At 34.7% G+C, this 12,988-nt stretch overlaps 1 protein-coding gene across 3 annotated transcripts in view; it reads left to right on the top strand.

Moving 5' to 3' along the window:
* LRBA (LPS responsive beige-like anchor protein) overlaps positions 1–12,988 on the top strand; it is a 575,445-nt gene that overhangs the window by 123,136 nt on the left and 439,321 nt on the right. For all 3 annotated transcript variants that reach the window (XM_033134087.1, XM_033134086.1, XM_033134088.1), the window contains 7 exons: positions 467–1,522; positions 2,484–2,659; positions 3,553–3,706; positions 4,075–4,255; positions 7,000–7,127; positions 7,616–7,723; positions 10,296–10,455. In XM_033134087.1, coding sequence (XP_032989978.1) covers positions 467–1,522; positions 2,484–2,659; positions 3,553–3,706; positions 4,075–4,255; positions 7,000–7,127; positions 7,616–7,723; positions 10,296–10,455 — 1,963 coding nt within the window. The remainder of the gene's footprint in view (positions 1–466; positions 1,523–2,483; positions 2,660–3,552; positions 3,707–4,074; positions 4,256–6,999; positions 7,128–7,615; positions 7,724–10,295; positions 10,456–12,988) is intronic.

Raw genomic sequence — 12,988 nt, 5'->3', positions numbered from 1 at the left:
TAATGTATGGAAAGCTGCTATAATGGTCAGCATTTTATATATCTATACATCTATATCTATGTATGTGCTGCGGCTACATCATGGGGCAATAAGCATTCACTGCAGTTGAAACAACGTATTAATCTCGTTCCCTAAGCACTTCTCAGTGGTACGTGCGTAGATCCTGGTACAAGTTACAGAGGCCAGTAGAATAGAGTGTTCTTTTCCTATGCATCTTTAAGAATAGGCTAAACAATCGCGTTCGCAATGTGGTTTGAGGCCATGCTACCTGGTAGGATTAAGGATAGTTATAATTTTTCTTGACTATTTAGAATTTTGTGATTATCATTTTATAAGGATATTAAAGGAGAATTGTTTTATTGCATTATATAAGCCATGTATTTGCAAGATTGTTAAATACTATATGTTCTATATGCCCTGTTCATTTCTTTTGCATATTTTGATTGATTATATGTCTTTCATCTAGGTTACTTTTGAAATACACAAGGAAAACCTTGCCAATATATTTAGAGACCACCAGGGAACTGTTGATGAAGAAATAGAGCAATATTCTTCAGTTCAAGGACTCTCTGGCATTAGCAGGGATGTAAATGTTTCAGTAGGATCTCAGCAGTCGGATACGAAGGATTCTCCCTTGTCTCTTCATGTCACCAGAAATAGTGATGAAAAGTCAAGTATTGAGAAGACAAGTTCAGTAGACTCTGCATCCAACATTGAACCACAAACTCATGATACATCTAACGAAGGAGGGGAAACTGGGAGAGAAAATCAGGAGTTACTGGATGAAGTCCCTTTAGAAGAAACACCTATAAATGAAACAATTAATGCATGTGATTTAGAAGTATCTTCTGACATAATAGAACCTGGGACCATTTCTTCTGATGCTGTGAAAACAACTGGAAAAGATACGACTGTCAGTGAAGTAAGTGCTTCTGTAAGTTCTCCTTCAGAAGAGGACGCTTCAGAGGTACCAGAATTATTGGATAAGTCTATAGTAGAGGAAGAAGATGATGAAGATTATGTAGAACTCAAGGTAGAAAGTGGTCCTAATGAAGAAGCCAGTCTACCCACAGAGATCCAAGATAATAGTTTGTCTCCAGCTCCAAGTGAAGCCAGTGAAAGACTCAACATACTTCGTAATGACCAAAAATTAGTATTTCAAGAGGAGGAAGCCATAAGTGAGAAGCACACTGATACTGAAACTCAAGATTCTAAAGATTCCGGAATCTTGACTCTGACAGCGTCAGGGTCTTCAGCTACCTCACCTGACACTTCAGCCTCCCGAACAACTGTACAATCAGATGCTGGTCAGATGCTGGAGGAAGGGAAGAAAACAACTAACTTTGCTAGAGAAACCAAATTATTGAATGATTCTCAGGGTAATGTCTTCGACTCTCCTAGTGCTTCTGAGCAGAAGATTGCAAAGTTGGATGTTTCCAGTGTTGCCACAGATACTGAAAGACTGGAATTGAAGGCCAGTACAAATGTGGAAGCATCTCAGCCTCATCAACTTGTGCTTGAGGTGATTATATTTATTGTCTTCTTGAAATGTATTTGCATGCATGAGTTAAAATAGAACAAATGTGTGTACTTTCATTTTGGAATCGGTTATATCCTATTTGCAATTACATGATTGCAATGCACGTAAATGTACTTCTTTAGCACAGGGTTTGGCTTTTAGTATGAGTTCATTTAGTAGCAGCTTTATTATTATTATTATTTTCACCACAGCATCACCAAAAATTACTACTTTCAAGTCTCAGGATTGGCATAATTTTAGTTTCTAAAGCAAACATAGGAAATGCTTACCTTTTACCCTGTATTTGGTAACCCACTCGTAGTTAGCACATTAGTTTTCCAACAAAATCCAGCACTACTCTCCTGCTGAACCACCTGCCAGTGTATGTTTGTTTGGTTTGGTTTTTCACTAAGTATGTGATTTAAAATCATTCCACGCGGTTTGCAGTTTGTTTACTTTGTAGGTGGGAAGTGCCTTTGTGAAACCTAGGGGTTCAGTGGTCCCATTTCCCAGTATCTCAGAGCGATTCATTAGACAGTGGTTGGTTCTGTGCTGTCGTTTTCCACTTTATTCAACTCTTTTCTCTCTTCGTTTTTCCTATTGTTTTGTTCTTCATTCTATTGTCTTTATTTCTGTTAATTAAGAGAATTTATAATCCTGATAATGCCTTTCCTTCATGCTAATGCTCAAAGGACTTCTTGATTGCTTTATAAAAGTGGTACGTTAGCTGGCAGTAATACTAACGTGGTTCCAAGCTAACTGATGAATTGTGGTAGTTGAGCACATTTGAGAACTTTGCTTTAAGTGTATTAAAATATTGTTACTTATTGACATTTTTTCTCTTATTTGGTTCCCTAGTATCCTAAAATGTATTTGATAGATGAATTGCATAGAAACTATTAAATTACTTATTAATGCCTTCTTTTGAAGTTGAACTTGTTTTATTGTTCTTTTTCTGTATTAGACGTCAAGGCAACAGGAGCACTCAGGGCAAGGAATAGTCCCAGATGCCGTTAATGAGCAAAGGAGGGATTCCAGATCTGTGTTTCGTATTCCCGAGTTCAGATGGTCTCAAATGCATCAACGATTGCTCACTGATCTGTTATTTTCGATAGAAACAGATATACAAATGTGGAGAAGGTTTGTCCATAAGTTCGTTATAGAAGATGTGTATAAACTTAAGCTTTTGCTTTCAAAGAAATTTATATAGTTAATATTTTCAGTTAATTTCAGATATTTGGTTAAAAAATAGAATATAAATTATTCTATCATAAAGTTCTATTGAATTAACTTTTACTTCCCATTATTAAAATGACTTACCCTGTCTGGATTACAAACACTTGAAAATCAGATTTTTTTTTCTTTCAAAAAATTTGCTGAACATTTCCTGTGGCATGTTTTACAGCATATAAATCACCTAAAGGTAGATCTACCAAATGGGTTTACTGCTAGAAGTACTAAAAAAAAAAACTTGGGATTTACGTATAACATCCCAATTCTCCAGTGTATTTTTGGTATTAGAAATCTGTGTATTTCAGATTATCCTCTATTATGTATGGTTCATGATTTTAAAAGTGCCTAATTTGTTTTTGTTATTTGTATACTACTTTTATTCTGTTTAAAAGCATTCCACGGCATTATCTAAGAAAATGTTAGTAGAAAATTCATTTTTAATAACACCATTTAATAGCACCATTTTCAAATGTAGCACCATTTATCTCTTAATTTTTGCCACATGACTTCTCCGTCTTTGTCCCTAGTTAAAGAGAACTTAGTTCAACCTTGTATATCAAGTGTAAGATGAATAGCATTTATGTTTCAGCACGGAAAAAGGGCTTGGATAGTAACTGCTGATATGGACTGGTCTACATCTTCTGAGGAAGTATACACCCCTATATGCCTGCTGCATCATTATCTTTACTCAGCTTTCAAGATGAAGCAAAAGAACCTTCTTATCCTCCCTCCCCTCAAGTAGGCAAATTGTGATTTCCTTTCTTTAGCTTTATCAGTAAACATCATTTATCTTTGGACAGCCATTCAACAAAGACAGTTATGGACTTCGTGAATAGCAGTGATAATGTCATCTTTGTACACAACACAATTCATCTCATCTCTCAAGTGATGGACAATATGGTCATGGCTTGTGGGGGTATACTGCCATTGCTTTCAGCTGCTACATCGGCTACAGTAAGGACTTAACTACTATATACAATTGGTGTGAAAACATGACTTTTTATGCATCTTTATTGATTAAAACTTGAATGTAGTGGTTACTGTGCATCATAGGTGCTGTAAGTCAAAAGCGACAGGAATGAAAGGACTAAAACGAATGTTGATTTCTTAGGGATGAGTTAGCTAGTGAATATGATTGAAGGTGTCTCACCTGTATGTTTCCTTTGCCTTGTTTTTAGATGAAGTGATAAGGAAATCACTCTGTTGTACTAGATTTCCGAAAGCCTGGATTTTTATAAAATTTAGGACTTTAGAGAATGTGTGTAATAAAATGAGATTTCTATCAGAATATCCATGTAATTGTCAAACTTGATTCCTTACAGCACGAGCTGGAAAATATTGAACCCACTCAAGGCCTTTCAATAGAAGCCTCTGTGACATTTTTGCAAAGGATAATCAGTCTTGTGGATGTGCTTATATTTGCAAGTTCTCTTGGCTTTACTGAAATTGAAGCTGAAAAAAATATGTCATCGGGAGGAATTTTACGGCAGTGTCTTCGTTTAGGTGAGCTGTTAAAATCCATAAGTTAGGAATTTACTTTAAAAATTTCCAGGAATCCAGACATTTTCAATTGAAAATTGTCTTTCTCCTGTTGGGCAAATGTGTGCTAGTGAATTTGTTAAGCACTATATTTTAACTTGCAGAGAGTGAAGGACTTAGCTACCTCCTATGCTACAGTAGTAGCTGTGAACTTGGACAGAGATAGAAGGACATGTTTTGAAAAGTTTGCTAAGTTGATTCTGATCAGCATTAGCCCTCTTTCCCTAATCATTTTCTTTTGTTCTAATGTAGTGCTTCTCAAATTTTAAGGTAATTCATTCGCATAATCACCTAAGAAGATCTTGTTAAAATGCAGTTCAGATTATATGGGTCTGGGAGTACGCCTAAAATTGTCTTTCTGACAAATCTCTGGTGATGTTTATGGTACTTCTCTTACAACACACTTGAGTATCAAGGTTCTAAACTAGCATCATTCAGGTACAACCTTTATCCACATAAGGTGGGCTAATTTGTTAAAGCAGTTAATAAAATTATTAAATCTCTGTTCTTTTCCTGGAGGCAGTCCTTCCTTAGGTACAAGTTAAAATACATGAATAGAATTTATAGTGTTATCTGGGCTTCCTTAGGTGAACCAAATTTTTTTTTCCTTACTGCAGTAGGTTTCCTGTATCTAGTTGTAAATACTGAAACTTTGTTAATGGTTTGCATATTAAATGGAGAGAAGTAGCTGGAGAGAGGGAGACCAGGAAATGAAAGCAAAACCATCCCACACCATAGCTTACGAAGACGGATCAGAAATAAGGCACTTATGAAAATATAGCATCAGAAGTGGAAAATCTAATTAATGAAATATTTCTCATATTTAGCAAGAATATGTTATATAAACAGAGACATACTTGTATTTAGTCTTTTTTAGTACAATGATTATTTTTATTCAAAATGCTATTCAAAGTACTTTTAAACATAGGATGCTCTAATGAACATGGTGTAATGTTTAGAAAGTTTTAAAATTTTAAGTAAAAAAGATTCAAATGGTGAGCATCACAAAACAAGCTATTATTTATTGACTATCATCATTTGTCATTATTGCTGATATTCACAATGAGTCAGCAATCTTTTTTAAAAATTATTCATGAGGAAATTGAGATCAGAGAAATAAGAAAACATCAAAATTGAAAACCTGTAATTGGTGAAGTTGGAATTTGAATATAGTGGTTTGTTGAACTAGTGTTCCTACTCTTTCTCTGTTATAGCATACTTAAACTTTCTATTGGTAATGTAATTAAAATATTTAGACTCCATTGCTTTCATATGTGCCATTTAAAAAGTATTGCCACTTTTCTAAAAAAAGTACATTTTTTAATTGAAAATATAAGGCTACATTAGCAGTGCTTCACTATATGCAAGACGTATGAGATTCAGAAGCTAGGGAATACTGTATTGCCCTCATTTTTATAGCTGTAGAAGAAAATAAAGAGAAAATTCAATCTTCCCTAGTACCATCTCTTAGATATGGAAATGATACTCAGAAAGTAAAGTTCAAGATCACTTAGTATTAGTAGAGTATGGTAAGCTTGGTAATAATCCAAATGTTTTGATCCCTGGTCTTCTCATTCTTGTTCTTTCCTGAGATTGGGGGAAGAAGGTAGGATACTGACACTGATTGACACTTGGCAGTCTTGTGTGGTTTTTAACTTTGTCATGAAAACCCAAACTTGATTTTATGCAACCTGTGACAAAAGTAGTATAAAAGTGATTTTCCTAGGCCTGATTCCAAATCTGATAGAGTTGTATTCCATATTCTCCCTTCTTGCCTGCCTCCCTCCCTTCTTCTTCTTCTTCTTCTTTTTTTTTTTTTTTTTTGACTTTTGTTGCTTTCTTTTGGCACCTTTCTGAATACTTCTCTGTTCTCAATTTTGTGTCTGTTAGCCATATGATAGTGGTATTTAAAGTTCCCACTTAAGTTGATTGTTTGGTTTCTAATTTGTTCTCCCACTCTTGTTCAGACCTTGAGTGCTACTGATTTAGTTGGGAACTGAGATGACTACATGATGTCGAGCTGTTTATAGTCAATTGTGCATTACCTAATTCATCATTTAGAGTTAAAAATTAATTTCTAAACCCAAGTAGCTGCCCAGTTGGTGAGATGTTGACTGGACTATGTGTTAATCACAATCTCTTTTCTGTTCCCCACATTTTAAACAGTTTTAACGAAAGCCAGTGAAATGTAGAGCCAATAAATATTCCCTATAAATGCTATACTCTCTATCAGTCTCTATTCATATCATGCTGTAATAATACATTATAAGAAAAACACACTAGTTTCCTGTTTAACTATTTTACTTTAAAGAAGGTAATAGAAGTTTATTATTATCATAGACTAGTTCATGCAATGTGATTTGCTTTTATTTTTTTCCACCTCTCTTTCAGTTCTCTTCTTTCCTATCTTTCCCTTATTGAAAGATCATTGCAGGGAGCTTAGGTGAAGCCTAAGAAACAGTAGCCGGTTTATTAAGATTCTTGAGCTGATTCCCTCTTAGCAGTGGGCCCTAATAGTAGCTAACAAAGTCAGAAAACCAATAGTAGGTTGGTGATAAAGTCCAGGACATTATAGGAACTTGCTGAAGGTAATCTGTTTCAAATAAAACCTTATGTAAATTGTATTACGTAGGTGATTCTTATCAGTTCTGTAATCGTAAAGATAATTTTCTTTTCTTACCCGATCTTGTCCTTAAAATAAATAACAGTGTGTGCAGTGGCAGTAAGGAATTGCTTAGAGTGTCAGCAGCATTCACAACTGAAAGCTAGAGGAGATGCAGCAAAAGGCCAGAAATCAATACATAGCCTGATTCCTATGGGGAAGTCTGCAGCAAAGGTAAGCATAAAGAATATTTAATTAAATAAAAAAGTATACTTTTATTTTATGATTAAGATCTTAAATTTATTTGTTTATTTTAACATAAAGTTAAATAAATCTGACAGAGGTCCTAAAATAGTTATTTTAGTCTGTGGACATAACGTTCGAATATTTGTGTTTAAACATACAGTAAAGATTTGCTTATACTTAATCTTGTCTGCTTTTCCAAATGTTTACTTTTCTTGTGTCTATGATACCTTTTCCCTTCCAGTATGTTAATTTGTAGTTCATGTACTTGGTGAGTTAGAGTTAACATGCAGTTTGTTTTTTCCTTCATGGCTCCCTTCTATGCCTCTATCACAACACCCATAAAAAGAACAGGGAAAGAAGTAGAAAAAATAAACAGGGAAAAACAATCTTACGGCTTTGTTTTTCTGGTTCGTGGAATACTATGTTTATTTCTTTAAATATCTGTGTAATGTATATGTATATATTTTTTGTCTTAGAGTCCAGTGGACATGGTGACTGGAGGTATATCTCCAGTAAGAGATTTTGACAGGCTCTTACAAGACATGGATATTAATCGCCTTAGGGCGGTTGTCTTCAGAGACATCGTAAGTTACAACATTTCTTTCACATATTCTCTTAGCTGATTCTTATTTCCCACTTTCCCAGTTTTGTTTTAACTGATTTTGGCCAAGTGTCATGTAGAAATTGTACAGTCATATAAAAAAGCCTAACTATGAAAATAAAAGTCATTTGTTATCCTACTCACCAGGTTTTGGAGTACTGTCATTTATCAATATTTCCTGAGCACTTACTGTGTGTTAAGTACTAGATGTTCTATATTACATGTCTTTTTAATAAACTTTGTAACTTCAATTTTTACTGTTCCCTCCTCTTGTGTTTTAGTCCTCTAGTCCTTCACTAAGTTTTATACATGTATACAATTTTTAATAGTACAGTTAATAGTTATTGAACACTTACTATATATGAAGCACAGAACTAGATGCTCTATGTGTATGATCTCATTTAATTCATACAATAATCCTATGAGAAAGATAGTATTATGTTAAATGATCTGCTTAAGATTAAGCAAGTCGTAAAAGGTAGTGATGGGTTAAAGATCTAGAGAATCTGAATCTTGAAAGTTTAATGTTAACCATTTGGCTATACTGCCTCCCTAGGTCTCATTTTTTTTTTTTTTTTTGCGTTTTGGTAGCTGTTATTACTCCTTTAATTAAGAAACCATCAACTTTTGTTTTTTCTGAATCTACTGACTGTGGTTTATTTTGGGACCAAATATAGTTGCTTCCTTGTCTTCCCATTCTCTTTTCTTCAGGGATTGAGTCTTTTGCCCCATAACTTTCTATTTCCTAGAATAATTTTAAAAATCTAGAATGGATGGTATAACTCTTTTCCTTTAACAATTCTCTAATATCTTCCCATAGCACTTAAAATCAAAACTCCTCACCCTGGCTGTATATGGTTTGGCCCTTTAAAACTTTCTAACAAGCTATTACATCACAGTATTTGGAAAGAGAATTAGAATATTTCCTATTTCTACCGTATCATTTTTGAAAGTAACATAATTTTTATTTATTTTTTTTATAATTATAAAAGTTACATAATCACTGTATAGGAATTTTAGAAAAGAGAAAAGTCCGTATTCCCCAAATGATATCCCAGAGTCTCTTCTATCATAAGCAAACTTTGATGAGAAAAGGAAATGATGTAAGATTGGGAATATGAAGAAAATAATTTGTTGAGGTTAAGAACTAAGGTTGTTAATCACTCTAATCTGAAGTCAGTTTTGCTTTTCACTTGCTATATGGGTGTTGGTAAATTACATAACTTCTCTAGGCCTCATCTTGTTCAAATGGGTTAAGGAACTTATATGAAGTACGTAGCATAGTACCTAATTCACAGGACATATTCGGTAAAAGCTACAATTGATTTCAGGGGTTTAGTTAGTAAACATTGAACATATCAGTGGGCTAAATAAAGATCTAGATAGGCACAAATAATTTATAACAGGTTAAGAAATGAAGACCAAATCAGTTATTTGCCTATATTTTTAATGTTGATCTCATTAGCATCAGTATTCATACCAGATGACAGGATTGTGTGGCAGAAGAACACAAGCATGTCAAGAGAAAATGATAGTAAAAAAGGAAAAACGTATATTCATCTTTTCCATCTAGACTAATAACTTTTTACACATGAACCTAAAAAATACCATAGATTCTTGTCAGATTACAAATATGTCTAATGTATCAAGTTGATATATTCAGCTAGAGCCTGATATCTCATTTTTTCCCTGAAATTGTGTCCAAAGCTTTAGTTAATTATTAAGTTTTGGTTTTATTTGTGCCATTCGTTTCCATTTATTTATCTACTAGACAGCAATGTTCTTTGTTTTCCTTATCCTAAATTTATCTGCTACTTGAGGTACCTTTAGTTTTCAGGATTTGATGGACAAGTTTGAGTTTTTTTTTTTAAATTAATTAAGTTTAAACCTATTTTGAAAAGTTATCAGGGCAGTGATGTGTGGAGGGTCCCTTTGAAGCTGGGGAATTGGACCAGATGAAAGGGTCATTGATGTACAGCTGCATAGATAATCTGTAGTAGAGCTTAGCATGAGGCCTGGTCCTCTTTTAGAGGCCACTCTAGTTTGTCCTTTTCTTTCTGGAAGACACTATACTTTCAATCCTGGACATTTGGTTGTCTGTACTATTTAAAATACTCAGGAATTCCTTTGGCATCCTGTTATGTATCTGATACCCTTACTTTTTATCCTCTGGAATGTTTGTCTTTTATGAAAACTGTTATTGTGATTATTTTACATATTTTAATTCTTATAATCAGAAGTAAAAATTGTTATTCATATGTAATGATAATTGCTATTTGATTAATATTATGAAGTATATTAAGACATGTTTCTTCAGATTGAGTTACTTAGTTGAAAAATGAGTCAACTTCTTCCTTTCCATGTATCACAAACATAAAGCCTCTCATCTATGGGCATTTTTGCAAGAGCATTTGTCTGATTTTTGCTCAGTTGAATTTATTATTTTCTGCATGTATAGGAAGATTTGTAAGCATGTTTTATATTTAAATAGCATCATGTAAAATAAAGCATATTATTTAATAGTGGCATGATCAACTACTTTTATTTTTCCCCAGGAGGATAGCAAACAAGCTCAATTTTTAGCCTTGGCAGTTGTATATTTTATCTCTGTTCTTATGGTCTCGAAGTACAGAGATATTTTGGAACCCCAGAATGAAAGGCGTAGCCAGTCATTTAAGGAAACTGGTAGTGAAAGTGTGAATTTATCACTCTCTGGTAAGTTTCTGTATTTTATTCCTTGGCATCCAAAGTTCAAGTAAAATGTTACCTACTGAAAATAGATAAAACATTGATTCTGGAATTTAAATCCATTTATGTATAAAGTGAGAGCATACACTTATTTTTATTAATAACTAAATATTTTAAGTACCGTATAGTTAATTGTAATTGGAAGATGATTTCTGTTCTTTAAATGAGCTATTTGATTAAGAAGTACGTGAGAAGATGTTATGCTTTGCACATAAAGTATTAAACATTGTGTTTAAGCTTTTGTTGTGAAGAATAAGTAACTCATATTCTCTTATAAAAGACAGATTTGTTAACAAATAACTGTAATAATTGGAGTTATAGAAGAAACTGCCAGTTATAGATGTATAGTTAGAGAAGCAACTATGATGGTAGAAGTAGCTGCCACCCAACAGAGGCTGTTTGTTTATTCAATAAATATTCATTTGATATCTACTAGGTACTTGGGTTTATTCATAAACAAAAGAGAAAAAAAAGAAAAAAGTTTAGTTTGCCCTCATGGAGCTTGTATTCTAGTGAGAGAAGATAGAAAATAAGTACATGTAACAAACTATACAGTAGTTTAGAAGGTGGGAAGTACAAAGAGAAGAAAATAATCAAACAGAGAAAAAAATGTCAGGAATATGACGAGGGGAAATGGGATGTGGATTTTTACTCTAAGGATATTGGGGAATTATTGGAGGGTTTTGAATATAGGAATTATGATTAATGTTTTTAAGTTACACTCAGGATTCTGTGTTGAGAATACACCCTAGGAAGCAAGGAAAACCCAATGTTTTAGTTAGGGTACATGCAGTACATGCTATGTAACACATTACATTGAAGCTTAGTGGAAAAACCACAAATATTTTGGTCTTATCATCATGATTCTGTGAATTTCATTTGGACAGGGCACAGTGGTAATGATTCATTTCTGCCAAGAGCTGGGGCTGACTAACTGAAATGCCTTGAATGGGATGACTATATGTCTGGGGCCTTGATGCTTGTTCTCAGCTGAATTCCTTGGTTTTCCTCCTTTAGTTTGGAGTTCCTCTATCTCTTCATATGGCCTCTCTGCATGTTCTCTCCAGCAAGGTAGCCAGATTGCTTACAGACACGTTCTGGGACTCCAAGAATGTACCAGCTGCCAGACCGTCTTAAAGCCTGAGCACAGAACTAGCCCAATGTACTTCTGCCTCATTCTATTGCTTAAAGTCAGTCAGGCCCAGCCCAGATTCAAGGAGGTGAATACCATGAAGCATGGGCCAATAGGTTCATTAATATAACAGTGTCATAATACTACCAGTCAGGAGGATATTGCAATAATCCAGGCAAGATGATTCAGAAGTAGACTAGGGTCGTAGCTGTAGAGCTAGTGAGTAGTAAGTAGTCAGATTATGCATATATTTTGATGGTAGAGAAAACAGGATTTTAAAATATTAGGTGTGGTGATGTGAAAGATGGAGAACAGTCAAGAATGAATATAAGGTGCAGTTGGATAGACTGAAGGTAAAACATGTTCAGGGAAAGAAATTCAGTGTTCAACATGTTGATGTCTTTTAGACATAGAAGATATAGAGTAGGCAGTTACATATAACAGTCCGAGCTTTCTTTGTTTTTCGATATAGTAGTATTTAAAACTTGGAGAGTAAATCCCCCACTAAGGGAACAAGTGTTGAGAGAGAAGAGGACTAAGGACTGAATACTAAGTTCCCGCAATTAAGCAGTCAGGGAGAGGAGTGGCCGGTTAGCTCAGTGGGTTACAGCACAGTGCTCTTAACAACAAGGTTGTCGGTTCGATTCCCACATGGGCCAGTGTGAGCTGCGCCCTCCACAACTAGATTGAAACAACCACTTGACTTGGAGCTGATGGGTCCTGGAAAAACACACTTAAAAAAAAAAAATTCGGACAAAAAGATATGAAGGGAATTCAGAGGGAGCAGCCAGTGAGATAGCAGATGAAAAACCAGAAGCACCCACTGCTGCTTTGTCAAGTACTGCTAGGACTGAGAACCAACGACTTGGATTTAGCAAGATGGAGCATTTTGTTGGAACAGAGTGAATGCCTGCTTGGAGGGAATGGAAGAGAGAAAAGGATCATTGAATTTATTAAAGGATCATTGAATTATTTGTGCGTGTTGGAGAGGTAGCAGTAGAAACCATGTTTGAGGTAGAGGTCTCGGGGTTACTGTCAAAATGATGGCAATGTATAAAGGCACAGAAGCTCAAAACATTGTTCCACGTTCAGCAGATTGCAGGTAATTTGTTGTAAACTACTGTGTGATGGCATGAGCAGCAGGAAATAAAGTTGGAAATGAGTATTTATTGACCGCCTACTACTTGCCAAGCATTGTGTCAGCCCAGGCATTATGACAGATGCTGGAGAGGAAGTGTTACCTAGAGAAGACAAATCTGCTCTGACCTAGTGAAGTGTGCATTCCAGTAGACTTAGATTATTGAATAGCCTTGTACTTTCTCCGACGGATTTTGGACTTTTGTAGGCCAGTGGCTTTTAGCCTTGTTT

Source organism: Rhinolophus ferrumequinum, chromosome 18 (genome assembly GCF_004115265.2).
Source record: "Rhinolophus ferrumequinum isolate MPI-CBG mRhiFer1 chromosome 18, mRhiFer1_v1.p, whole genome shotgun sequence".
Lineage (NCBI taxonomy): Eukaryota > Metazoa > Chordata > Mammalia > Chiroptera > Rhinolophidae > Rhinolophus > Rhinolophus ferrumequinum.
Note: the sequence above shows the minus strand (reverse complement) of the source record. Positions and strands in the feature narration are given on the sequence as shown.